The 26,822-nt window shown below is 41.2% G+C and overlaps 3 protein-coding genes across 21 annotated transcripts in view; 1 reads left to right on the top strand and 2 right to left on the bottom strand.

Moving 5' to 3' along the window:
* The window catches only part of fryl (furry homolog, like), a 72,833-nt gene extending 58,499 nt beyond the window's left edge, over window positions 1–14,334 (top strand). For 16 of the 19 annotated variants that reach the window (XM_036006913.1, XM_036006899.1, XM_036006905.1 and 13 more), the window contains 10 exons: window positions 459–650; window positions 2,968–3,386; window positions 5,220–5,427; window positions 5,567–5,716; window positions 5,953–6,051; window positions 6,850–6,918; window positions 9,623–9,640; window positions 10,669–10,779; window positions 11,326–11,519; window positions 12,381–14,334. In XM_036006913.1, the coding sequence (XP_035862806.1) occupies window positions 459–650; window positions 2,968–3,386; window positions 5,220–5,427; window positions 5,567–5,716; window positions 5,953–6,051; window positions 6,850–6,918; window positions 9,623–9,640; window positions 10,669–10,779; window positions 11,326–11,519; window positions 12,381–12,621 (1,701 nt within the window). In that variant the 3' untranslated portion in view covers window positions 12,622–14,334. The remainder of the gene's footprint in view (window positions 1–458; window positions 651–2,967; window positions 3,387–5,219; window positions 5,428–5,566; window positions 5,717–5,952; window positions 6,052–6,849; window positions 6,919–9,622; window positions 9,641–10,668; window positions 10,780–11,325; window positions 11,520–12,380) is intronic. The other 3 variants (XM_036006909.1, XM_036006901.1, XM_036006914.1) reach the window with 1 other exon arrangement.
* A 5,508-nt stretch (window positions 14,335–19,842) lies between these two features.
* Window positions 19,843–22,927, bottom strand: zar1 (zygote arrest 1). Its single transcript, XM_031311958.2, has 4 exons — window positions 22,206–22,927; window positions 20,605–20,697; window positions 20,286–20,360; window positions 19,843–20,197 (listed from the first exon to the last, which is right to left on the bottom strand). The coding sequence occupies exons 1-4, from the start codon at window positions 22,890–22,892 to the stop codon at window positions 20,054–20,056; spliced, it is 999 nt and encodes a 332-aa protein (XP_031167818.1). The 5' UTR covers window positions 22,893–22,927; the 3' UTR covers window positions 19,843–20,053.
* A 298-nt stretch (window positions 22,928–23,225) lies between these two features.
* Window positions 23,226–25,779, bottom strand: slc10a4 (solute carrier family 10 member 4). The gene is made up of 3 exons (XM_031311956.2): window positions 25,009–25,779; window positions 24,524–24,734; window positions 23,226–23,942 (listed from the first exon to the last, which is right to left on the bottom strand). The coding sequence occupies exons 1-3, from the start codon at window positions 25,536–25,538 to the stop codon at window positions 23,415–23,417; spliced, it is 1,269 nt and encodes a 422-aa protein (XP_031167816.1). The 5' UTR covers window positions 25,539–25,779; the 3' UTR covers window positions 23,226–23,414.
* Window positions 25,780–26,822: the final 1,043 nt, after the last annotated feature.

Here is a 26,822-nt window from a genome sequence, read left to right as displayed (position 1 = left end):
GCAACACAAACCATTTAAATGTTAAAACGAATACGGTATTGAAGTAACTCTACAAGTTAAACATAATGAACAAAGTGACTAATTCATTCTAAACTGATCACAAGCTCTGGTAAATAATAAAAGCTTCTTATATATTAATATTAACATATGAAACCCAGCACATTATCCAAGTATGTTGCACCCCACAGTAAGGTCATGTAGAGTGTTAACAATAAGTAAAAGTGCTTTAAGGTTTAGTGAAGGATCTATTTGGCATGGCAGCAGAATGCTTACTTAGATTATACTCAATTAACAATCTTTAGAAATTTAGACTGTGTTGACATATTGACGATTTTAGCACTTAGTGTACTTTTTGAAAAGGTTTGCATCAAACCAGATGAAATATAATAAGTCTGTATTGTGTTTATACTGTTTCTTAACAGAAGGACCTAACCTGTCCTGATGTTATTCTTCTCCAGCTTAACAGTGACTCTGCTACAGACGACACCGCATCCAACCATGTGGACTCCTTGCAGCAGTCTCAAGAATCATCCAGCAGTGCCCTGACAGAGGAGGCAACTGTCCTGCCCTCTCTACCTTCCCTTCCTCGACTGGATAGCCCCATTCTGGAGATGGCCCACTCAGACAGCAACAGCAGCCAGCTGCCTGAGGTGCGATCTATCAGGGGCAGCAATAAACTGTGGTGCTCGGGTGCTTTCTAGCTTCCCTTTTTCTTTCTGTTCAACCTTAATTTGCTTTAGCTGTACTTCTGGCTTGTCTGTCATTGAGACAGTGGATCAGCTACCTTCATGGAGGTTTGGATGGGTGTGAAAGTGCTGGTTCTTTAACCGCGTCTGCCTGCTGTCGGGTGAAGACATTGTGTGCTGCTTTTGCTGCTTCTGACTCCTTCTACCGTCGCTTGCTTTGTTGCTTTGCTCTGGGTATAGGTGCTGAAGGCTAGCTCTTGCTCCTTTTTATATGTGGTCAATATGTAAGTGGCGGGGCTTGTGTGATTTGGCGGGAGATAAAAACAAAAGCTCACCTCAGGCTGGCTGTCACTGCTCACCTCCAATAACACAGCAACTGACCATTCCAACTAAATTCTCCATTAAAAACTTGTGAAATGGACACCAGCTCCTTTATCTACGGCAGAAGCATGTGTGAGTATAAGTCCATTACAAGTGGTGTGTTCACTTTAAAAATAGAGTTAACGGTGCAGTAGGTAAGACTTATAAAACTAACTTTCTGTCATATTTGCTGAAACTGACCACTGACCGTATGTTCCAGTAGAACTACATGAAGCAGGTCATTTAAAAGAGAAAATCTGGCTCCTCTGGCACCACCTACAGCCTGTAGTGAGATTTGCAAAAATCCACAGCTCCCTGTTCAGATGCACCAATCAAGGCCAGGGGGGGGTGTCTAACTGCGTGTCAATCACTGCTCATGCACACGCATTCATTCTCCCTTGTGGGGGGAGGAGTATAGGAGACAGTTTTGGGCTTTAGCGGAAAGGGGGGAGGGACTGAGAAGTTGTTGATGTTAAAAATTTTTTGGCTAAGTGCTGGATCTTCACAATCCTACCTACAGCACCTTTAACTGATAACCAGTGGGGCTCTAGTCAATTAAACCCCTTCAATTTGCTACCATATTAACATGCCATAGCCTGTCTTGTGATGAGCAGCTTTGCTGTTTACTGCTACTGACGTTTATCACTTATACTAACAATGGTGAGTATATTATGTTGTCCTTATTTGCATTTGCACACAGTGTGGGTATTGCAGAAGTTTAAGTCAAATGGCCCAATATTTTTTCTTAGCTCATAGTCTTAGCTCATACATATTTATGTTAATTAGGTGTTCCTACAACTAAGTGACGATGCTTTATACACAGAACTGAATGCAAGTTTCTAGGATCTCGATCCAGCCAATGGTCTCAATATCATGCCAAGGACATCTCCCCCATCACAGCCCCAGCTCTTAGTGTAATGAGTCCTAGATAAAACCATCAATACTCTTACTCATTCCCTCCAGGATGGTTACGACCACTTCTAAAAGCTTTCTGTAATATAGCTGCTGCCTCTGTGATATACTGGCTGTCTGCCACACACAGTTTTCTTAATGCATTAGACTTTTAAATAGAACAAAAAAACAAGGGAAGAAAAACAAATGCTCTTAATTAGAAACCTTTCTCTGAACCATCTGCCAAGATATCCCTCCTCCATGTACGTGCTTTACGGTACATCAATATGGTTACTTTGCATATGGAATTTATTTGGAGTTTCCAGTGTCAGAGTCAGACACTGTAACTGTTTTTTGTGCTAATGTAATCAACTATACATATATTAAGTTGTGGATTTTGAAACTGTTCTCTCACTTAGTGTGTGCCCACTGTTGATTAGTGTTGTTTAGGGAATTTATGTCACTAATACAGTTCATCATTAATGTGTAGTTATAGAGTGCAGGTCATAAATCTGTCTATACAAATGTAACGCGTCGGAGCGTATACAGTACATCTCATTTATCCGCTGTCTGGCGTTTCACCGGGATGCTACTGTTTTATTAGCATTGAGGTCAAGTTTTTAATGGTATTCCTGTGATAGATTGATATTGGCTTCTGTTTATTGATTCTTTTCTTTTTCTTTTATTTCTAATGAGACACGTTTAGCTTATAGAGTGACATAAAGAGCAATCTCCAAGGAAGTGAACCTCGTAAAAAGTGCTGACTTTAAGTCCCTCTTGTATAATGGAAACTAATGTGTGTTCTTAAGTATAGGCTATAGCAGTCTTAATCCAACCTATAATAGAGGCTCAGCAGTGAATCTATGTTCTCGAAATTATATGAAGAGCTGCCGTTGTCTTAATAACCTGGCAATCCTCAATCAATGGTTTTGGGTCGGGGGGGGGGAATTTAATGTACAATGTGTTTTTTATGTGGTATCATCTGCCAAACTGCACCTGAGCCCCCCCCCCCTTCTGGTTTGTGTTACAGGATGCTGTAAGCATGACTGCAGCGGACGAGATGAGCAGCAGTGTGAGTGAGGACACGGGGTTTTGCAGCGTTCCCCCTTTGCCCTCTGACCCATCAGAGCTGTGTGACCTCCCAGACTCGCAGGACCCTCAGGATGCTCAGGAACCCCAGGAGACCCAGGACCCTCAGGAAGACCTGGACCCAGCCCCCCCTCCCCCGCCGGCCATAGACACTCCACCGGGGTCTCTCTGTGAGGAAGAATCCCCAACAGTCCTGCCTATATCTCTGCCCCTGCCCATGCCACCAGAGACAAAGCCAGATCCAGACCCAGACCCAGACAGCACCTGTGGCTCTGGCTGGGAGGACGATGTGACACAGGCCCTGAAGGAGCTGGATGAGCGCTGTGAGGAGGAGGAGGCGGATTTCTCTGGCATGTCCAGGTAGGTGGATTGTTTTGGATCAAGACCATCAAACATTATCATATCTGTAACCTAATTGACAAATAAATACTGGTCTATGGGTTTTTGATCACACTTTTGGACTGCTGAGACCCACCAAAAACAGTTATGTACTGCCAATCATAAATGGAACAGTTTTAAATGCATATGCTTTGGGCATACATATATATCTTCAAAGATTTACTTTGTAAAACAATTTAGATGCGGGGACAAATGGGAAAGATGTCGTTACATACTAGAGGTACTAAAAAACCATGTACAGTGATGTAAAAGAGAATGCTGAATAGTCCCAGCTTTTTTGGAACGTGTTGCAGGCATCATATTCAAAATGAGTGAATATTTGCAAAAAGAAACGATAAAGTTTATCAGTTTGAACATTACATATCTTGTCTTTGTAGTGTATTCAATTGAATATAGGTTGAAAAGGATTTGCAAATCATTGTATTCTGTTTTTATTTACGTTTTACACAATGTCCCAACTTCATTGGAATTAGGGTTTGTAAGAAAGCAATGTCAACACTATTACGATGCAGTACAGCTTTCATTTCTTAATTTTTAATTATAGTGGCAAGCTTTTGAATTCTCATTTTTTTATGTTTTTATTGTGATAAAAAGTCCTATCAGTTGGTAAAACAATAGTTTGGGTATGGCTGCTTATGAAGGCATATGCATTACTGTATGTGGCTAGACTAGCCTCTGTAAGATGAATACTTTTGAGATGTATAATTGACGGGTAATTTCTTCCTGGCATGGCTACCATGTGAGCTGGAACTATGAAGGTGGGCCAGGGTAGGCTGCTGGCTCCAATCCACATTTAAACATTCCCTTTTCAAGGTGGGCCAATTCTGGCTGGAGGACAGCTGTAAATTCAGCGTTTAAACTACACTGAACAAATACGCAGACACGCTAACACTCACACACACACACACACACACACACACACACAGTCACTTAGCCTCTTACTAGCATACATCACTATATTGAAGGTCTTTCGCTTAGCTTAGCCACGCATGATTGATTGGCAAGCGTGTCAGTGGGGTGCACTCTGAGTGATTGTCTGAAAACAGCGGGACACTAACCAGCTGAGTGTTTTTCTATGTATGAGGATTTATGTATGTGGGAGAGAGCAAGACAAAAACAACTCAGCAACGTTGTACCACTGTAAGGTTGAGAGCTGGCTCTGTTTTGCAGAAGTGTGTGTATGTGTCGGTTTGTGTAGAAGCCTAGCTCGTATAGAGCGCTCTGCAGTCCTGTGTGGGATGGGAGTGCAGTGCGCTAGTGCTGTTAGCAGTTGCAGCACAGTCGAGCTGCAGACAAGGGGAGAGAGTAAGGGAAAGAGAAAATAGAAGCAATAGTTGGGGTGAGGATGAGGACAGAGACTGTGTCCGCTACAGCGCTTGGCAGCGCAGGCTTTAGATACTTATATTCTGTCTGCTTCTTCAGGCTGTTTGGTCCTACAGGCCTGTGAGTATCTCTGTGTGTGTGTGTGTGTGTGTGTGTGTGTGTGTGTGTGTGTGTGTGTGTGTGTGTGTGTGTGTGTGTGTGTGTGTGTGAGAAGGATGATTGGATCATGCTAAAACGCTAATAGCATATGTTATTGTGCTAGTGCACTGCAGTAGTTCAGAGCTCTCAATATACTGCAGCAAAATCTGCAGTGAGGGAGGCAGAGATGCAGCTATGTGAGGTTGTTTACTTGCAGCGAGTGAGGATGAGTGTGTGTGTGTGTGTGTGTGTTTACATTTGTCCTTCAGTAAAGACTGAGGGGAGTGTAGAACATGTCGGATTGTTGCTTATTGGCCCTCGTGTGTGTTTCAGTCAAGATGAAGGTGACGCAGACTGCTTCCCAGAGATTCAGGCCTCTCCGCCCCCTTCACCCTTCCTCTCTGCTATCCTGGCAGCATTCCAGCCTGTTGCCTATGACAATGAGGAAGATGCTTGGCGTTGCCATGTCAACCAGATGTTGTCAGATACAGATGGTTCCTCTGCTGTTTACACGTTCCACGTGTTCTCCAGACTCTTTCAGGTAAATGCCTTTTTTCTTGGATAGTTAGCAGGGCTGCACTTTATCTGTGGCATCTACGATCAGTTGTTTACTTGTGAGCATTCTTAGCAAGATTTTTTATTTCCTTTTTTTTTTTATTCCACACCCTTGTTTAATACAGAGCATTCAGAGGAAATTTGGCTCCATTACGCATGGATCTGTACGCTTTCTCGGGGAAAGGCTCCAAAGAATGGGTAATCAGTTCCTCAGCTCCCTGGAAGTCATGACGTCTCACTCCCAATGCCCCACTGTGCTGCTGGATGCAGAGACGGTGAGGCTGTTCTGCATGGTTGTCTGAACTCATTTTGACAAAACTAATAAGAGCTAAAAAACAATGTGGTTGCAGTAATGTACCTATTATTTTGAAGAAAAAAATAGTGCTGCATGTTATGCCTACTCCTTAATGTGTATGTGTGTCCTGCTGTAGATAGTTTCCTGTCATGTACTGTTTATGTATTGGGTGGTGTTGTGGGTTAATGTATGTGGTGTCATGTCTTGCTGTTGTAGCTGGTCTCTTGTGGACTGTTGGAGACTCTGAAGTTTAGTGTGCTGGAGTTGCAGGAACACCTGGACACCTACAACGCCAAGAGAGAGGCAGCAGAGCTTGTAAGTCACCACATATCTTCCACACTCATCTAATTTCCCATTGTCTTTGAACCTTTTTCCCTCAGGACACGTGGCCTCCGTGATTCTTAAGACTGCCACAGCTGCAGTTTAAGTCGCTGTGTGTGTGTGTGTGTGTGTGTGTGTGACTCTTAAGGAACTATCTCACAATTGCCTCTCATAAGAGAGATGGGTTAGGAAGTGTGTGTGAATTGCCCTTTATCCCTATGCCATCTCACCATGGAAATGCCAAGAGGACATTGAGACAAATAGCTGATACTGTACAAGATAAGCCCCAGTTTGTCTCATCAGCAGGACAGACATTGAATCAGTGTTGGGTATGAGTAGATTTAGCTGCCGTTAGTGTCTGCATCACTAGTGACATCCCCTGCTGAAGGGATAAAAATAACTCTCAGCGCTCCTAAATCAGTTATAGAAGGCCATGTCGAAGAAGCTGTGAGGGGTGGGAGGAGGAATGAAGGGGGAGGGGAATGAAGAGAAGAGATGAGATTGCAGAGGGTTCTGGGATGCAGGGGCGCTAATTGAATGAGACGGCAATGGTCCCTGGAGGGCAAGATACTATCCCGTGCTCTGGAACAGGCCTCCTTTAATTGGTTAAGTACAACACTCTTATTAGATCTCCTCCCTGACCAACCTTTATTATATACGTACACAAATGTAGATGCAGCCATCCAAGGGAGAAAAAAAGCTCTTATTTTGCCTCTTACAATATTCCTTTCCCTTCCCTAATCCTTATGTATTTTATGTCTCTCACCAATTCCTGTCCTCCCAACCCGGTAGTGGCTGGAGAACTGCAGGAAAACATTTGGGGACAAAGACAGCAGCCAACGTCCCAATACTCATGCACAGGTAGGAATGAACACTTACATACTTGTTTGATGGTTTGATTGTTTTGATGGCTGGGAATGTTACTTGTAATTTGTGTCGATCAATAGGAATCCAGTAAATCGTTAAAGACTGCAACTTTATGATGAATGGATGGATTTTGTAACCAGTGAGGTATCTGCATTAAGACTTAAGAACATTTTTTGTCTGCTAAAGCGTAGATAGGCTATCTGCTGTGTCAATCACCTGTCCTGTGTTCTCCTTTTAAGAAAAAAAACACAAACCAAAAGGGAGAAATGTATTTTAATTATTTTTTGGTTTCGTGATGACGTCCCCTATTTTTGTATTTATTTTTCGGAATACCATTAGTTCTTCGTCTAGGTAGATGGATTTTTATACAGAAAATCAAATGGCTTCATTTTATATATATTTGCATAAAGCAGTAACTTCAGGTTTCATCATCGGCAGAGCAGACGTTCACAATGAGCCAGACAGCAGCCTGCTACACAACACGAGAGCCACTGTCTGAACAACAACCACATTAGCTTTCCTGCTTAAATCTCCTTATCTGACTCACAAACATGAACATGTGTCCTGTCCTGCACTGCTAACATCAGTTTGCTGGCTAGATGGCTAAAAGCTGCTCAGCAGCACATTAAACAGCATGTAAATGTACCTGCATGTCACTTCCGTCCATTTAGATGCTGGTATAGTCCTTACTCTTCAATACCACTAACAACACACTGTCTGCCAATGACAGGGAATGTTGTGTACTTAGACTCTCATTCCCCTGTCGGGGCTCAGCTGCTGTCAATCAAATACAAACGCCAACATGCCCCTCCATCCACTGAGAGGAAAAGGAGCTTTTCTAATCTTTTCCCAAAGACCTCGACAAATAGGGAGTGCTACCCTGGGTCAAGAAACTTGGTTTTGGTGATTAAATAAAAAGTCAGGTGCTCTTAAAGGATCGATCCAAGTAGTCGAGTAAAAATAAAAACAAGGACTGTCCATCTTACTTTTAATGGAAGTCCATGGTATTGGTTGGCAGACTTAAAAAGCACCTGAGGCACTCTTTTTGATAATAAAAAAAATTGACAATTAATAAAAAAAAAACATGACATTAGTTTTGACTACAAAAAGCAATGACTGAACGTGATTTCAGTTAGACTTTAAAGGATAATGTGGGATCTTTTTGTCTTTCATATACAGCAAATATTGTACAATTCTTGTACTTAAGATTTGTGATACAATTTTGTGACAAATATTCACTTGGCAGTCATATACACTCACCTAAAGGATTATTAGGAATACCTGTTAAATTTCTTGCTAATGCAATTATCTAATCAACCAATCACGTGGCAGCTGCTTCAATGCATTTAGGGTGTGGTCCTAGTCAAGACAATCTCCTGAACTCCAAACTGAATGTCAGAATGGGAAAGAAAGGTGATCTAAAGCAACTTTGAGTGTGGCATGGTTGTTGGTGCCAGACGGGCTGGTCTGAGTATTTCACAATCTGCTCAGTTACTGGGATTTACACGCACAACCATTTCTAGGGTTTACAAAGAATGGTCTGAAAAAGGAAAAACATCCAGTATGCTGCAGTCCTGTGGGTGAAAATGCCTTGTTGATGCTAGAGGTCAGAGGAGAATGGGCCGAGTGATTCAAGCTGATAGAAGATCAACTTTGACTCAAATAACCACTCGTTACAACCGAGGTATGCAGCAAAGCATTTGTGAAGTCACAACATGAACAACCTTGAGGCGGATGGGATACACCAGCAGAAGACCCCACCAGGTACCACTCATCTCCACTAAAAATAGGAAAATGAGGCTACAATTTGCACGAGCTCACAAAAATTGGACAGTTGAAGACTGGAAAAATGTTGCCTGGTCTGATGAGTCTCGATTTCTGGTGAGACATTCAGATGGTAGAGTTAGAATTTGGCGTAAACAGAATGAGAACATGGATCCGTCGTGGTGTAATGGTGTGGGGGATGCTATCCTATCAATTTGGACCAACATTTCTAAAGAATGCTTCCAGCACCTTGTTGAATCAGTGCTACAAAGAATTAAGGCAGTTCTGAAAGCGAAAGGGGGTCAAACACGGTATTAGTATGGTGTTCCTAATAATCCTTTAGGTGAGTGTATATACAAACATATATATCTCAAATAGAATTTGAGAGATGAGGATTTCATGACAGACATACAGGTTTTTCCACTTTTAGCTTGATTGTCCTCAGTTTCATGGAGATTGTGCATGGTCTCACCTCACATCCTACAGTTGTTGACATTTTGACTTGTAGCTTGAGCGTCTTACACAGATCTGCCGACTTGATGCTCACAACTTCCCTCTTAGCCTGGCACCACACAAATGCTGTCTTAGGTTAAAACTGATGTGGTGTAGTTGTACCACTGTAAGGTTGAGAGCTGGCTCTGTTTTGTATTTTACACCACTCTCCTTCTGTAGCTTCTATCATATCTTTTCTCAGCATACATGCTGTTATTCAGCCCTTCAGAATAAAGGTTTCTGTTACTGCTGAAGTGAGCTTATAGCTGTTTCGGCACTGAGCTATCACTGACCTGTATGAAGGGAAGATGATAAACCAACGCTCCTTGCCTGTCAGGTCACTGTGTCTCAGCTGCCATGTTAAAGCTCACTAATTCTTGGTCTTTCTCTCCTTCTGTTTTGTTTGTTGTTTTTTGTGTGACCTGCTCACCTTCTTGCTTAGCAAATGGAAAATCTAGCAGTAAGTGGTTCTCATATTATAGACTCTTAATAATCATGACATCCAGACAAAACACTGACTCTCATCACTCCTATCTCTCTCTCTCTCTCTCTCTCTCTCTCTCTCTCTCTCTCTCTCTCTCTCTCTCTCTCTGTCTCTCTGTCTCTCTCTGTCTCTCTCTCTCTCTCTCTGTCTCTCTCTCTCTCTCTCTCTCTCTCTCTCTCTCTCTCTCTCTCTCTCTCTGTCTCTCTCTCTCTCTCTCTCTGTCTCTCTCTCCCTCTCTCCCTCCATACCTGCGCTGTTGGCAACCACACACTGCTCTGTCACCACCCCCACCCACCTCTGTATCTCTGTCTCTGTCTTGATCAGTCATGTAACCCAGCTCAACTCTCCCATCCACCCAATCATAATTTACTGTTATCCTGTATGGCAACATATGTTTTTTTCTGTTGCTACATCCAGCCTGGATAATCAATAATCAAACCGCTTCGTACTGCACACTGCACACTCTGTCTATAGATACGTGAAGATGTCTCAACAGTGTAGAGTTACTGATGATTTCAGAGGGGATGCCTGCATTGTCAGTGGTAGAGGATGGGTGGAGAGATCATATTGTTGTCAGGATTAGATAACTTTCATTTTGCATGTGTATTGTTCCATTCCCATATCTGTTCAAATTACCTTTTTTTCCTCCCTCCATGTTTTCCTGAATTAGGGTCTGAACTTTCAGTAATTAACCCGCTCCTTCAGGTCATTCATCTAGTCAGCCATACTTGTGACAGTGGTCCGTAGGGAGTGTCACAGGAGGTGGTGATGGATAGTTTTCTAATTGAGATCTCATGACTAATTCTACTAGTGGTAGACTCACCTCTTGCTCCCTGGCCCAAACCGGATGGCACTTTGCTCTAGGCCATGTTAACCCTTTCATCTACTCCCACGTTTCTAACCCAGGATACCCATCCGTCTAATCATATGATCATCAGAGTACTTTAAGTGCAAGCTAGACCATTATGGCAGCATGTGACTCTTTTATGTTTCTGTCTCTGTAGGAGCTGGAGTTATGTCGCAGGCTCTATAAGTTGCACTTCCAGCTGCTGCTGCTCTTCCAGGCCTACTGTAAGCTCATCAGCAGGGTGGACGTCATCAAGAGAGAGGCAGAGGTGAGATGGAACCTATATTGAATTGGTTGTTGACTGCTGACTGCTTCAAAATATGACTGATGTGTATGAATATGTTTGTTGTTTATGTTTCTGACACATTTAAATCATAAAAGATGTCTGAAATGCACTTTGCATGTAGTTGGAGTTCAATGTTTGCCTTAGAAAGTGACTGTGGCGCTGTGGCAGCTTGCATCTTTCCCAGAGAATTAAGAACAGACAAATTGCATTATATTACGTCGTGCTGTAAGAACATTGTCTCCTTTTCCATAGTTGTATTGTAAAATACAGGCAGGGCAGGTTCTTCTTTTAACGTTAAAGCATTCGTTGTTGGATGTGTACTGCAGTCCATCCCTGCATCTTGCTGGAGCTTTAATTTGATTAGTACTTAATGCAACTAGATTATTTATAATATGGAGTGATAGAGTCAGCATTTCCAGTTAATATTTATTCAATAGGTTTATTTTGCTGACCTTGCGAAGATTTTGCAAATGCGTGCTGTAATATGCAGTACAATGAAATGAATGTGTTTATGTCTCTGTTTCTAAGGTGACCAACATGTCTGAAGAACTCACTATCCTTGAGAGCTGTTTGAAGGAGGCAGAAACAGGAAATGATGCTCAGGAGGATGTGTGTATGTCAGACACTTCCCAGACCAACACAGAGACGGCCATCCAATCACTGGTTGAAACTCTGAGAGCAAGAGACTTCAGCTCAGCCCTCACACAGGTCAAAATCTTTAGGTAAGATGAGCAATATAATTCCACAACACAGACACAAACAGACTTGTTGTGCTAATACGAAAAGTCGATAAATTGATTAAGCCAACCAACCCAAAAAAACCCTAATCAAAGACAATTATTAGGTAAGGACTAATCATGTCAAGGAATCAAGTCATGGTGCCATAACGTTTGAAATGTGCTCACTCTCCTTCATTAGAATCTAATGCATATCATTGCAGTTTGAATGCATTTGAGTTTGTATAGCTTTAATTGCTTAAACAATTAAATGTTAGACTAGTTGATAATGAAAATAATCGTGTTAGGTTCACACTGCCTTGTAGAGTTGAAAACACTGCACTGCTTTTGAAGTCTTGACAAGCAGAAGTGCTAGCAGCATCCTTTAGATGTCACAGAGGTGCTTCGTTACATTTACATTTTTTCAATTAAATGAATTAAAATGTCATGAGGCAACTCCATCATCAGCTGCTGTCAATCAGCCAAATAGCCAGCATGACTGTCATTGGCCAACTCAAGACAAAAACCTACTGTCATTGCAGTCGCAATGCTCCCAAGTCAGATGCACTTTATTGATATACTGTTAGGAAATGTTGGTAGCAGTTGCACCTTTTCCAGTGAGTTTGACTGTTTTCCTTGAGATCCAAAATTCGCAATGAAGTAGGTGTATTTCTGCTCTGACCTGGTTTTACCAAAAACTGCAATGGATGCTGGGCTGATCTAAAACGAGGCACATGGTGTGCACAAACAGAACAAGAATGCTTCAAATGCAATAAAACCAATTGTGTTCATCCCACTGCTAGAAATGTCTTTTGTTCAAAGTTTTCTCTGCATGTGCTCTCACACACTCCCCCTCCTTATCTACAGGTCTTTGTGGCCCAATGACATCTTTGGCAACGAGACAGACAATGCAGTCCAGACCCTTCTGCACATCTACTTCCGTCACCAGACGCTGGGCCAGACGGGCTGCCTGGCGGTGGTGGGCCCCAGCAGGGACCTGTCTCAGGCTAGCACCCGCCTCATGGAGCTCAACCTGCAGATCCACGAGGCTCTGAGTCAGGCGCAGGCCTGCCATCCCCTCACCACCATGGTTAGCACTGGATTGTGAACCTGTGGTACTGCAGGCTGCAAGCCTGGACTAGACTGGACAAATATACCCCCCCCCCCCCCTTGCTCTACACAGACCTCACCTCAGCTGTAGAGAGAGGGTAGACAGTGAGGGGCTTTAGAGGAGGACGAGAGACTCCACCTATAAAGGGCTAAAGGATGTGTGGGAATAACTGTGACTCTTAATATATATTATTACATGTATGAATGCTTAAATTGTTTTCTTTTCCCAGACTAAGCCAACTTGCAAAATTCAGTTGCAATAAGTCGTTTGATGGTGTGTCTGGGAAAGAATAAGAGGACGGAGTGGGATGATTACTTTTTTTCTTTCTTTTTTTTTGTTTTTGTTTTTGCTGGATCATACTGACCGGTGGCCTCCTCGGGTGGCCCGAGCCGGAAGAGGGTATTGAAGCATGTAAGACAGTCCAGAGGAGGTGTCGTATGTGTGAGGACACACCGTTACGATTCATAAGCAAACACAGAAAAATCTTGTTTAAAAAGTTTTCAAAAGCATGCTTGAAAGAGAAAAGCACTGCAAGAATATTTTTTTGAGAAATGTATTTTTTATTAGAGCTAACATCCTAGGTTGTAAATTTTAGGATATTTAACACGTAATTGTAACCTTGTGGGAGACGTTTGCCTTCAGGGAGTGTAAAAAGAGAAATATATATCTGTTTATTGATCTGCTTTGAGAGGAGAGTCCCCTTCAACAGGTCTTCACGCAAAACTCACTCTTTAACCAAATAAGTAGCTGCCTTTAGAGACTCTTGACTGTGTGATATATATTGGATATTCTGGTATACACTCACACACAAATGCATATAATTGCACACATAAGTGCAGACTGGCTACAACTCATTATGGAAACATAACTTATTTTACTCTGTATATATTTTAGAAAATGTATAGTGTAAAACCAGTATTTTTCCCTTGTACTTTTGTGTAATGCACTGTTCATCCGAATAGGATGTATGTATAAAGCTAATGTGATGAGAGAAAGCCAAGACCAGATTTGAGTCATTAATGATCCGCTTCGCCTTCGTCATCCAATCACACAAACTCCAAAATTTCCCAAAGGCTGCCTTGGTTGTTGGTTGTGCTCTTGCTAAGTGGGTCAGGACGTGTCAGGACGTGTTTGGGACTAGCCACCTGCTTGCCTTTGTGATGGCATGGGAGATCTAACGTAGCTTCCATCTCCTGTTGGACCACGCCAATCCAGCCAAGGCATATGCATTCCTTCTCTCCACTGTGATCTTTTTGTTAGCATAGCACCCCAGCAGCACAGGCTCTGCTTAAAGCCTCATCAAGGGGAGATAAGGTTGTTTTTTTTGTCCATGTGGGTTGATCACGTTGTAAAGCAGCGCTCATCCTCTGATACATTTCAACCCCGTTTTCAGATGGGAAATGGGCGTCACTGAAGCTGCGCTGTGCTTTCAGAATGGCCCTACTTGCTGCTGTGACTGCAGGACATTAACCATTATCTGAATGCTTTCTGAAAATCTTGTCATGGCACATTGTGTAACAGTCACTGTACTCATTCCTCAGAGAGCTTTTTTTTTCCTGCTTGTCTGGTACATTTGAATGCTGTTCTTAATTATTTAATGAATATTATTTACCTGGAAGATGTTTTAATGTAGAGGTGCATTATACATTTTTCTTGTTCACTCACATACCAGCCTTCTCTCTGGATAAATAAAAGCCTAATCATACAGTACAAGCTTTGTCTTAAAGTTATTGCATTGTGGAAACCTGAATAAAAAGTGTTTTATGAAAGTTTGGAAGTATTAGAGTACAACTAGAAAAAGCATTTCCTGCAGAAAATGCTTGTGAATGCTGAAAAGCTACATTTCTAAAGATAAACTGGATTGCTGGCATAATTGCGTAAGAAGAAGGTGAAGTAGTGAGAATAGTTGGAAAAGTGGGAATGGTTTTAAGAAGTATGAATGTCATCGAAGTGTTGAATAAAACCAGTAATGTATCAAACAAAAGTGGAATATTTTAATTTGTTGCTACACTGAATTGCTTGTTAAAATGTGTAAGAAGGTAAAGTTGTAGGGATAAATCGAAATGGTTCTAATTAATAAGAATGTCTTAAAAAAGCCGAAAAATACTAATATGGTATGAAAGTTTTTGTAAAAGCTGATGCTAAACTGAATTGACGGCTTAAATTTGGATGAAAAAGTAAGTGAAAGAGTTGGTAAAATGGGAAATAGGTGGGTCAAATTAGGACATCTCAATCAGCTGTGTTCAATATTTTCAAAAAAAGAAAATTTACAAGATGTATAAAACTCCTAATGAATGAAAGATGTGGAACATTTTAAGGTTTGAATTAAGTATAGATCTGTAAATGAGACTTGATTAAGCATGGAAAGCAGCTGAAGCAGTATAAATATATTAAAAAATAAAGTGGGAAAGGGATGAATGATGCAAAATAAAGAGTAAGAAATGATAGGATAGTATAGTATTTAGCTCCAGCTTGGAGCTAAACGTTCTGAAGACAGTGGAGATGGTTGTGAACATTAGGAAGGATGCAGCCCCACCCGCCCCCATCATCCTTCTGCTTCCTGGGCTCCATCATCTACCAGGACCTGCTCCCTCATCAAAAAAGCCCAGCAGAGGATGTACTTCCTGCGTCAGCTGAAGAAGTTCAACCTGTCAAAGATAGTAATGGTGCACTTCTATACAGCCATCATCGAGTCCATCCTCACCTGCTCCATCACCATCTGGTACGCTGCTGCCACTGCCAAGGACAAGGGCAGACTGCAGCATATCATCCGCTCTGCTGAGAAGGTGATTGGCAGCAATCTGCCGTCTCTCCAGGACCTATACGCCTCCAGGACGCTGAGGCGGGCAGGAAAGATTGTAGCCGATACCTCTCACCCCAGACACAAACTGTCTGAACCCCTCCCCTCTGGCAGGAGGCTGCAGCCCATCAGGACCAAAACCTCACGCCACAAAAACGGTGTCTTCCGTAAGCCTCACCAACAAGGCCCCAGACCCCCACTGACATTGAACCTTAATCCTACATCCTGTCCTCTGCACATTCTATATATCATTTTTGATCTTTTTGCACATCCCTCTACATTTTGTACATCCTGCACTAACCATACAGCCTCTTTTTTCCTTCTTAATGTTAAATAGCTATACATATGTATGTATGTCTTATTTGTTTCTGTATTTCATTGTTTGTTTATCTTATATTATTGTTTTTATGTATGCATCATCAATCAAAGTGCTACTTACCTGGCAATAAATATATTCTGATTCTGATGTCGAAAAAAGTGATAGTATAGTGTACAGAATAAGGTCATAGCATGTCGGAAAAAGGTCCTAAAAAAGCCGGTGTAGCATTATATCAAATAAAGGCCTAAAATGCCAAAAAAAAATTTAAAAAGTCATAGTAAAGTATGTTGACAAAAAGGGATAAAAAGTCATAGTATAGTATGTCGAAAAAAGTTAGAATAAAGTCAGTATAGCATCCTATCAAATAAAAGCCTAAAATGCCAAAACAAATCTTAAAATGTCATAGTATAGGATGTTGAAAAAAAGTGATAAAGATATAGAAAAATAGTGATAGTAGAGTATGTCGAAAGTTGTCATAGTATATTGGATAAAAAAAAAGGGATGAAATAGTCATAGCATAGTATGTCGGAAAAAAAGTCCTAAAAAAGCTGGTGTAGCATTAAATGTAGCAATAATGGCCTAAAATGCCAAAAAAAATCTTAAAAAGTCATAGTACAGTATGTTGAAAAAAGTGATAAAGTAATAGTAAAGTATGTTGAAAATTGTCATCAAAAAGTCATAGTATAGTATATTAAATATATATTAATTGTATGTTGAAAAAGGTCAGTATAGCATCCTATAAAAGAAAGGCCTAAAATACCAAAACAAATCTAAATAGTCATAGTATATTATGTTGAAAAAAGTCATTAAAAAAGTCATAGTATAGCATGTCAAAAAGGTCATAAAAAGTCATAGTATAGTATGTCATAAAAAAGTCATAGTATAGTATGTTGAAAAGTCATAAAAAAGTCATAGTATATTATGTCGAAAAAAGTGATAAAAAGGCAGTGTAGTAGGTTGAAAAAGCCATAAAAAAGTCAGTAGATTACTTCGAAAAAAGTCATAGTATAGTATGTCGAAAAAATTTAAAAAAGGTTTATTCCGGTATGTCGAAAAAAGTCAGTATAATATCCTATCAAATAAAGGCCTAAAATGCCCCAAAAAAGTCATTAAAAAAGTCATAGTATAGTATGTTGAAAAGGTCATAAAAAGTCATAGTATAGTATGTCGAAAAAAAGTCATAGTATAGTATGTTGAAAAAAGTCATAGTATAGTATGTTGAAAAAAAGTTATTAAAAAAGTCATAGTATAGTACGTCGAAAAAAGTCATAGTATAGTATGTTGAAAAAAAGTTATTAAAAAAGTCATAGTATAGTATGTCAAAAACAGTGGAAAAAAGTCAGTGTAGTAGGTTGAAAAAGCCATACAAAAGTCAGTAGATTATTTAGAAAAACGTCATAGTATAGTATGTCGAAAAAAGTCATTAAAAAAGTCATAGTTTATTTAGTATGTCGAAAAAACTAATAAAAAAGTCATAGTAAAGTATGTCAAAAAAAGTCATTAAAAAAGTCATAGTATAGTATGTCGGAAAAATTAATAAATTAATCATAGTATAGTATGTTGAAAAACGTGATAAAAAGTCAGTGTAGTAGGTTGAAAAAGCCATAAAAAAGTCAGTAGATTATTTAGAAAAAAAGTCATAGTATAGTATGTTGACAAAATTAAAAAAAAAGTTTTATTATGGTAAGTCGAAAAAAGTCAGTATAGCATCCTATCAAATAAGGCCTAAAATGCCCAAAAAAGTCATTAAAAAAGTCATAGTATAGTATGTTGAAAAGTCATAAAAGTCATAGTATAGTATGTCGAAAAGTCATAAAAGTCATAGTATAGTATGTCGAAAAGTCATAAAAGTCATAGTATAGCATGTCGAAAAAAAGTCATAGTATAGTATGTCGAAAAAAGTTAAAAAAAAACTCATAGTATAGTATGTTGAAAAAAGTCATAAAAAAGTCATAGTATAGTATGTCGAAAAAAGTCATAGTATAGTACAGGGGTGGCCAACCAGTTAGGTATAAAGAGCCACAAAAAGAAACGCACCATAGCAAAAAGCCACACAACACATGCACGTCCACACTACAACAGCAACAGTGTCTTCCAGATCTGATGACAGTCATAATATATAGCAGTTTTCATAGTTTTTTTTCTCACTTAGACTGACTCAGTGGGAAACCTGACAGTCTTTGTTATCCACAATCCTTTTCAGGTCTTGCTTGAACTCGGTTGTGGCCACTCAAAGCAACTCTCTCACTCATTTGTCACTAGAGGGGCTTTCAAACACTCAGATTCAGCAGTGAAAGGGTTAACGAGGAAGGTGATCTGTGGCCGCTGTTTTTCCTCAGGTTGTAGAATCTGTCCTCAGAACTCTGCTGCATTATTTTCCATTTTAAAATAATTGGCAAATGTATTGGCAGATGCATTCAAATGTTGTTTTTTTTTTTACTTATCTGAAATACTGTGTTTCATAAAAGTTAAAAACAACAATCAACCAATGACACAGCCCCCAGCCACACAGTAAGAGCCTCACAGGAGCAGGCAAAGAGCCGCATACGGCTCAAGAGCCACAGGTTCGCCACCCCTGGTATAGTATGTCGAAAAAAGTCATAAAAAGTCAGTGTAGTAGGTTGAAAAAGCCATAAAAAAGTCAGTAGATTATTTACAAAAAAGTCATAGTATAGTATGTCGAAGAAATTAAAAAATGTTATAATGGTATGTCGAAAAAAGTCAGTATAGCATCCTATCAAATAAGGCCTAAAATGCCCAAAAAAGTCATTAAAAAAGTCATAGTATAGTATGTCGAAAAGTCATAAAAGTCATAGTATAGTATGTCGAAAAGTCATAAAAAACTCATAGTATAGTATATAAGTCAGTATAGCATCCTATCAAATAAAGGCCTAAAATACCAAAAAGAAATCTTCGTCATAGTACATTATGTCGAAATATTAGTATAGCATGTTAAAGAAAAGAGTCAGTGTAGTATGTTGAAAAAGTAATAAAAAGGTCAGTATACTATTTAAAAAAAGGTCATAGTATAGTATGTTGAATAAAACTGATTAAAAAGTCATAGTATAGTATGTCAAATAAAAGTGATAAAGAAGTCATAGTATGTCAAAGAAAGTCTGGAAGAACATGCAAACTCCACACAAAAAGTTTAAGTCACACATAAAAATCCTGAAAGAAGTACTAAACTTAACAGTGATAACACAAAAACTGTAAAAGATACCAAAAAGCTGAAAGGATGTGGGATGAGGAGGAGTAGCATTTCGAAGTGAAGAAGAGGATTTGAAGATTGCTCCATTGATGTCTATGTAAAAAGCTTAATATTTTTAAAAGTATAAATGGTAGAAAAAAGTTGGGTAACACTTTACTTGAAGGTATCTACATAAGAGTGACATGACAGTCATGACACTGTCATGACACATGAACCCTAACTAACTTGTCATGACACTTACTAAAAGAAGTGTTATGTCAAATGTTTGACACGTTCATGACAGTGTCATGTCACTCTTATGTAGTGACCTTCAAGTAAAGTGTAACCAAAAGTTGAATACAAGTACAAATGTCCTTCAAGAGCGGAACATTATTTGAGTCGCTTTTGTATCTGAAAGTATGCAGACGTAGTAGGTGACCGAAACTTATTCGGAAGAATCAGATAATGCGTCAGCATTCACACAACTAGCAGTATTGTAAGACACCGTCCTTATGCACAAACAAAGCTAGCTTATGTAGGCACATAGCATCTGAACTGGAACGCAGATGAAGAACTTAGAATTATGGTACAAATGAGTAAGCAAAAAGCTGAGAAACAAATTAATCTAGTATTCTTAGGATTCACTTGGCCCTTACCACGGGCAGGTCAGTGTACAGGTGTCAGTCCTTCAGCTAAAGGAACTTCAAACTCTGGCCGAGCGGTCCTAAATCTCAACCCTTTTCCTCTGCTATTAATCCTCAACTACAGCAGCAGACAGTTGCTGAGGTTGAGGTCACTTGAAGCATTGATATTGTATTTTAGTTGAATTGCCTCAATTTACTACTACTTTTACCATTTACTACTGACAAGACCTCAGTAGACAGTGGTTTGAGTGAAATGAATGCGACAGTACAGAGTGCAAGGTAGCCATTTATTACATTGTAAATTGTGTGGCGCTTACCATTAATTTCATCAACACAAAACAGGCATGAAATAAAGTTTTGAATCAAATATACATCCAAAATGCCACTCTTGCATCTGCAAATATTGTGGCACTGGGTTGAAGGTGCACCCCACAGGACATGTACTCTTGTTACAGGGCAAAGTTCAGCTGAGATGCTTCCTAGATGATGTATTTGAAGCTGAAAGTGCTTTCGCAGGACAGCCGCTTGCCTTTGCACCTGCCGCACAAGTCCTGTCTGTGGGGCCGCTTGGGGTCAACGTGGCGTTGTGTAATTGCACAGGAACAGCGTGCTTTGTTGCAAGTCTGGGGGGGTAAATGAAAAGGAGGGCTTTGGTTAAGTCATGGCTCATGGGCCATTTTAATTTACAGAGCAAGTTAGAGAAGGGCTTACGTGACATGTGATGTCTTCAACACGGTATGGGTTGAAGTCCTTTTGGCATTTCCTACAGAACTGTTTGAAGTAAACCTGGAACACGACATGAAATGTTACATGCTATGGCCTAGTCAATTTTTAAATACTGGCCACATATATGATACAATCAAGTGGACATTAGTTTCTCCTCAAGATGAAAATGTCCCTATTGTATCTGTCCAGGATTCAGATAAAATAGTTAGCTCTTTACAGTGCTGACCCCTGATTTGGTGCAATTATTGGCAAATTACTTGACTGAATTTGGGTTGCTTTACACATAGAAAAATACAGTACTCACCTTGTTGGTGCCCTGAACGCACCAAACATAGGCACTTTCCCATCGCAGATTGCATTCTCTGCAGTGATAATATCCATACTTCTGTTCCAGAAACTGATGGATAAAAGGATAACATCTTGTAAAAACAATTTAAACTCAGTTCATCTTTAAAGTCTCATTTCAGTTTGGCTTATCTCACCCCCCAGCTTGCAGACAATTCAGCCAGATGTTTACCATTTGACTGATCATCAACATGATCCTAAATAAATGTAGTCTTGTTTATTCTAAATTCTGATTTTGCACAGTAAACACAGTACCTACAAAAAGGCAGATATTATCCAAAACATCAAGACTGGAATTTATGGGATTCTGGTCAGTCTTCTGGAGTTGGCAGTTAATTGGTGACCAAGTTTAGGACATTATCCTAATTACATTAAAATACATTGCAAACTGAATTTTATTTGAAGGCAAGGATTCTATATCTGAATCAGAAGACCGTCTGTATCCCAATCCTTAACTCTTAGGATGGTTCATTATTCACTGTGTGGCAGCTTCAGGGGCCCTGAACAACATCTGAGGAGTGAGTTCAAATTGAATTTAACCATATAACCATATAATATCGCATTAACTCCCATTTTAGGATGAAATTTCCTTAACATTTTGACGGTTGAAAATAACCCCAAATCTGGTCAACTTACTTTCTGGGGGACTAAAATTCATATGCATTTTGTTATTTTGAAAACGCAATTTTATTTTTTCACAATATTTCAGCAAGTAAACATGCAGAAAGGAGAAGCCATGCATAAGTGAGGAAGTGATGGCAGTTAGAATGACAAAAGGCTAACTGGCAACTTTTACTATGGGCGGTGCATGAGCAGTAATGTTGGTTAAAAGAAATGTTAATGTACTATAACAGGGGTGGCGAACCTGTGGCTCTTGAGCCGTATGCGGCTCTTTGCCTGCTCCTGTGAGGCTCTTACTGTGTGGCTGGGGGCTGTGTCATTGGTTGATTGTTGTTTTTAACTTTTCTGAAACACAGTATTTCAGATAAGTAAAAAAACAACAACATTTGAATGCATCTGCCAATACATTTGCCAATTATTTTAAAATGGAAAATAATGCAGCAGAGTTCTGAGGACAGATTCTGCAACCTGAGGAAAAACAGCGGCCACAGATCACCTTCCTCGTTAACCCTTTCACTGCTGAATCTGAGTGTTTGAAAGCCCCTCTAGTGACAAATGAGTGAGAGAGTTGCTTTGAGTGGCCACAACCGAGTTCAAGCAAGACCTGAAAAGGATTGTGGATAACAAAGACTGTCAGGTTTCCCACTGAGTCAGTCTAAGTGAGAAAAAAAACTATGAAAACTGCTATATATTATGACTGTCATCAGATCTGGAAGACACTGTTGCTGTTGTAGTGTGGACGTGCATGTGTTGTGTGGCTTTTTGCTATGGTGCGTTTCTTTTTGTGGCTCTTTATACCTAACTGGTTGGCCACCCCTGTACTATAACTAAGCGAGCTAACGCAGAGAAGCGACAGAGTGTGTGAAGCAGCATAGAGGGCTCAGTCAATGACTTTCCTCCAGCTTGAAGTAAGGGACCTGAGCACGTGATGCAACTCACCTGGAACCGCACGCGCGCCTTGTCCTTTGACCCCTCTGTAGTTAGCGGCACATCGTCACGCTTCACCTGTTTCTTGGACTTGGGCATTTTGCGCTGGTCTGGGAGCTTTGCGGTCTTTCCGTTCTCACCAGCCTGGTTATCTTCGCTCTTCTTCCCGTCGAAGTCGGGCGGCTCTCCGTTCTGCGACTCACCACAGGAGGCTTCCTTACTGTTATTGTTGTCGTCGTCGTCGTCATTGACCAGGAAGGAGGTAATGCTTCTGTAGGCAATCGGTGAATACAGGGCGAGGGTGCGGGGGTAATGTACAGCGACCTTAGGGCTGCCACTGATGTTGGGCGATGCGGGCTCCTGCTTTCCTTTGCGCCGGGAGTCCCGCTTCATGGCCAGGAGGGTCCGCGGGCCGATGGAGCACTGCACCGAGGCGTCCTTCTTCGGGTTGACCTGTACCGCCACATCTTTAGTGTTTGCCTTCCTGAGCCTCGGGGTGAGTTTGGGATTGATTTGAGATAAGATAGACTTCAGCTGGGCGCGCTGGTGGTTGTTGAATGCATCCGAAGTGTCCCCATAGTGGGCCAGGTAACTTTTATATTTCCACCCCGCGTCTTTAGGCCGGGGGTATCTGCCCGTGTAAGGGTTGTAAGATGAATAATAATAGCTGTCGACTGGCTCGTCACCATACGTTGCCATTTTGTTCAACCAACCAAGGTTGGTAGGTGTAGCTATTTAAGTAGATTGGGCAACATGAGCTCTCCATTAGGCCTAATTAGGGTCAGGTGTGAGCCTGGAGGCATTTCCTCTCCCCAAAAACAGCAGACACGTGACGAAGGTATACACGTTTTACTTGTTGTTTCTATACACATTTTATTTTGTTGATACATCATTTGTTTATAATATACACATATGTGGTTTACTGATTATTGTCACTTTCACAGATTGAAGTTAAGCATAGCTGATGAATGGCAGTTACCTATTAAACGCTTTATAGGTAACGCAGCAATGTTTTAAAATGTCATGTTTTTCATCCCATATTAGACATGGATGTCAAACAATGAATGAAGCTTATGTCACAAAGCACCTTTTTATCAGGTCAGTGATAAACATTCTGGATTTTCCTGCATAGTCATCCTGTTTTCCAAGTTTTTCTTTATGAATGATAGCAATCAAAATGAGGAATCCACTTGTAGGGAAGTAATATTTAAAATTTGCACATTAAACAGGAGTTGGATCAGGAGGACAGGGGTCCAACATGATGGTGTTTGGGTCACTCACTGTTACGGCACCATAAGAAGAGTCAATGTATTCTTCATCCTGAAACCTTTGATAAGTTATATCCGTGTCCTCGCTGTCCCCAGTGGGGTCTGGTTTGTGCAAGACCTTCTTCCTGTACATCCTGTAGGCCAGGATGAAAATGCCAGCCTCGGCTGCTTGGAACAGGGCGTACAGCAGAGGGAACATATACATCCCTCCCATCAGCTGAGGGGGGAAGGCCAGCTTCAGGATGGCAGTGCACAGCTGCACGTTCTGGCATCCCGTTTCCAGAGAGACTGACCTGCAGCTGTTGGGTGGCAGTTCAAAGAGCATGGCCAGGCCGTAGCCTGCAGCGTAGCCACACAGAGGCATCAGGACGGCCACCACGTAGACCGAGGGCGGGATGGTGGACAGGAGCTCCGGCCCCAGCATCGCTCCAGTCAGGATGAACAGCATCACAAGGGTGACTAGCAGAGACCACAGGGATACCTGGAAAGACACAATGTTTCAGAATGAGGGGGATTTTCTGCATGACAGCTACCTTTTGCATCCCAGAGGAGGAAGTCCTTTCTAGCTTTCTAGCTTGAGGTTCCTCTTACTTTTTTCCTGTTAAAGGTTTTTTTTTAGTTTTCCCTAATGTGAGCTGAGAGTGTTGAGGGATAAAGGGTGTCAAAATGTTCAACATTGCACCTTCTAGGGATTGTGAGTTATATAATTAAAATTTACTTTTTAAACACAGGGGTGGAGTCCGAATCAAGGCATCTCTGCTGCGAACGGCCAGTATAATTCACCTAACGTTACTGTATGTTGTAACTGATGTGACCCTCCCTCATATGTGGATTTAATAAGAAATGGGAGGGAGGAGCTCTGTCTCTGATGTCACTGTCCCTGCTCTTAGCATCCCCCTTTACTTATGACAGGCAAGGGAAATTACGCACTGCGCTTTCGCGCAAAGGTGCTCCTTAACCGAAAGTACTCAGGTTCTAAATGGCACAAAATTAGAATTATTTAACTGATTCAGCTTATTATTTAGGTGGAAGGGTAACTTTGAGAAATCACTCATGCATTACCTTTAAAACAATGTCGGCCACACGCGTGTATCGGTACCTCAGCATAACTCCCAAACCAATGGGGATGAGAGTGCTGCACAGGGTCAGGATGATGGCCCCGAAGGGCATGAGGTTGACCACAGGTGTGTTGATCCAGGCCCGGCTGTAGATCCACAGACACAGTGGCATCAGCACGAGCGCCAGCAGAGTGGAAGATATGGTCATGATGATGCTGGGGAGAGAATAGCGAAGACGCAGCGTTATAGCATGAATGTGGTCTTTGGTCACGGTGTTGAATCATTTTAGTTGAGTTTGACAAACAGCTTATTGACTTTAGGGAAGCATGTAGCACTTTAGAGTCATGCGCAAACTTTGAGTCCCCGTTATTTCGGTGCGTAATTTGCAAAATAATACGCGCAAAACGTAGTTCAACTTTGTAAAGTTTAATTGTACATGCTTACTTGATAACTCACTACATTTTTTTTAGATGAGTACAGTTTATCTACCTTAGATTCATCTCTCCGTGCACCAGCAGACACATGATATTTGATAAGTTTCCTCCGGGGCAGCAGCCACAGAGTAGAACAGCCATCGCCGCCACATCATCCAGAGAGAAGGCTAAAGCCAAAAGAAAGGCCACCAAGGGCATGATAACAAACTGACACACCAGTGCCAGCAGCACCCCAATGGGTCGGCGGATGTGCTGCCCAAGCTGGCTGATCTCCACCGTGCAGCCCAGCCCCAGCATAGTGAAGCAAAGAACAAGTCCCACAAACACATTGATTCCGTGACTGAGCGGGGAATCCCAAAAGGCAGGCATCAGGTGAGGGGATTCCGTCGGCGGAGCGGCCATAAACTCCGCTCCAGCGGCAGTCCTGAAGGTGCTGCCTTCAAGGAAGATGGCACTACCGGCCACTAATCCAGCCATGGCAGTGTCCTGTGGAAAATCCACAACTTGATCCAAAGTGTCCGACATAAGAAAGTCTATCAAGCCAGCATTCTGTGCGTCGCCACCCAACAGGCTGGAGTTCTCCATGGCGCAACAGGAGGACAGAGGTCGGTTTTTGCCTGTAAGTGCTCGCGCGTAAAATTATTCCCCTAGTGGCGCACGGTCACTAATAAGAAACAGTGGAGGATCCAGTGGTCAGAGGATGTGACGGTGCCATGGCACTGATAGTCTTAAAGCGACTCACTTAGTCAGAATGCTGCCACGGATTGGCTCCCCCGATAGACGCACACAGCCGGAGGGGAGTGTGCACACGGTCTTAAGCTTCAGCGAGAGTCGTGGGCCAATCAATAACGCCCAGGCTGCCCTTTCATACTCCGTATAAGGAGAAAGGTCCCCAAAATACCAATCCAGTTCTTACATATTTACGTTTTTCCATTTGGAAAAACAGAGTCTGTTCTGTCTTTCATATTTTCTGTAGAAAAAAAATGAATACAGCTGTTTGTCGAGGTTGAGTAAGCACAGCCTACATGAATGAAAAGTGTGCTGATCTTTATACTAGTGCAGCAAACTGTGAACATCTGCCCGGCCCGTATCTTTTGTTGACGCTTGTGCGCATTACGCACAAGCCCTCATCTCAAACTTTATGGTATGTTTGGTTTAATAAATGGTTTAACCACGTAAGTTATTACAGCTCAACAGTTTGACCAATGTTCGAGTCTGTTAAATATTTTTAAGTTGTCAGCGAGAGATCAACTGAATCACACACTCCAAGTACATTGTTGCTGAAGCTGGTCCTGTTGAGTATATCCACCATATTAATTGGTGGGTCGTTTAAATTATTGTAATATTTTATGTCAAATTAAAATCTGCAAAGTAATGACAGTTGACATGATAAACAGTACAGTATATCCCTCAAATGTTATGGAATAAATATAACAAGTCTTACCAAAAAGAAATACAGCTAAAGTCAGTGACTTACATACAGTAAGTTTAGTTATTTTACACCCCTTCAGTTAACCCTTATATGCAGAACATATCCCACAGCCTCTTTTTGATAGTCCATCAGTTTCTGAAAACATCCCAATATTATTGTATCTTCTGATTCTATCTTGTGTAGGTCAGACAACTTAAGCGGTATTTGTAACATATTGTGGTCTGCTGCTGTGACAGTTGGCTGCCCACAATAATGCATCGGACTCAGTACAGCATCACCTCGCCTGTGTTAAGGAGCCTCGCTGTTTGGGGTCTGCAGCCCACAGAATCTGATCCTCTGAGTGAAATTCCTGCATATCAAGCCGTGGAGGAAGCCGAGTGTCCGGAGAAAATAAATGCACTGACGTCACAGGGAGTGGGACAGGACAGCACCCATCA

This window comes from Sander lucioperca, chromosome 11 (assembly GCF_008315115.2).
Source record: "Sander lucioperca isolate FBNREF2018 chromosome 11, SLUC_FBN_1.2, whole genome shotgun sequence".
NCBI classification, from domain to species: Eukaryota; Metazoa; Chordata; class Actinopteri; order Perciformes; family Percidae; genus Sander; species Sander lucioperca.
Note: the sequence above shows the minus strand (reverse complement) of the source record. Positions and strands in the feature narration are given on the sequence as shown.

Bases quoted from the DNA above. Each gene is read 5' to 3' on its own strand.
- zar1 (XM_031311958.2), bottom strand. From the start codon at position 22,892: ATGGCAACGTATGGTGACGAGCCAGTCGACAGCTATTATTATTCATCT. The intron at 20,361-20,604 runs GTGAGTACTGTA...GTCGTGTTCCAG, and splicing joins GCGTTCAGGGCACCAACAAG to GTTTACTTCAAACAGTTCTG. The intron at 20,198-20,285 runs GTAAGCCCTTCT...TTACCCCCCCAG, and splicing joins TTGAAGACATCACATGTCAC to ACTTGCAACAAAGCACGCTG.
- slc10a4 (XM_031311956.2), bottom strand. From the start codon at position 25,538: ATGGAGAACTCCAGCCTGTTGGGTGGCGACGCACAGAATGCTGGCTTG. The intron at 24,735-25,008 runs GTAGATAAACTG...TTCTCTCCCCAG, and splicing joins CACGGAGAGATGAATCTAAG to CATCATCATGACCATATCTT. The intron at 23,943-24,523 runs GTAATGCATGAG...GTGTCTTTCCAG, and splicing joins TGGCCGACATTGTTTTAAAG to GTATCCCTGTGGTCTCTGCT.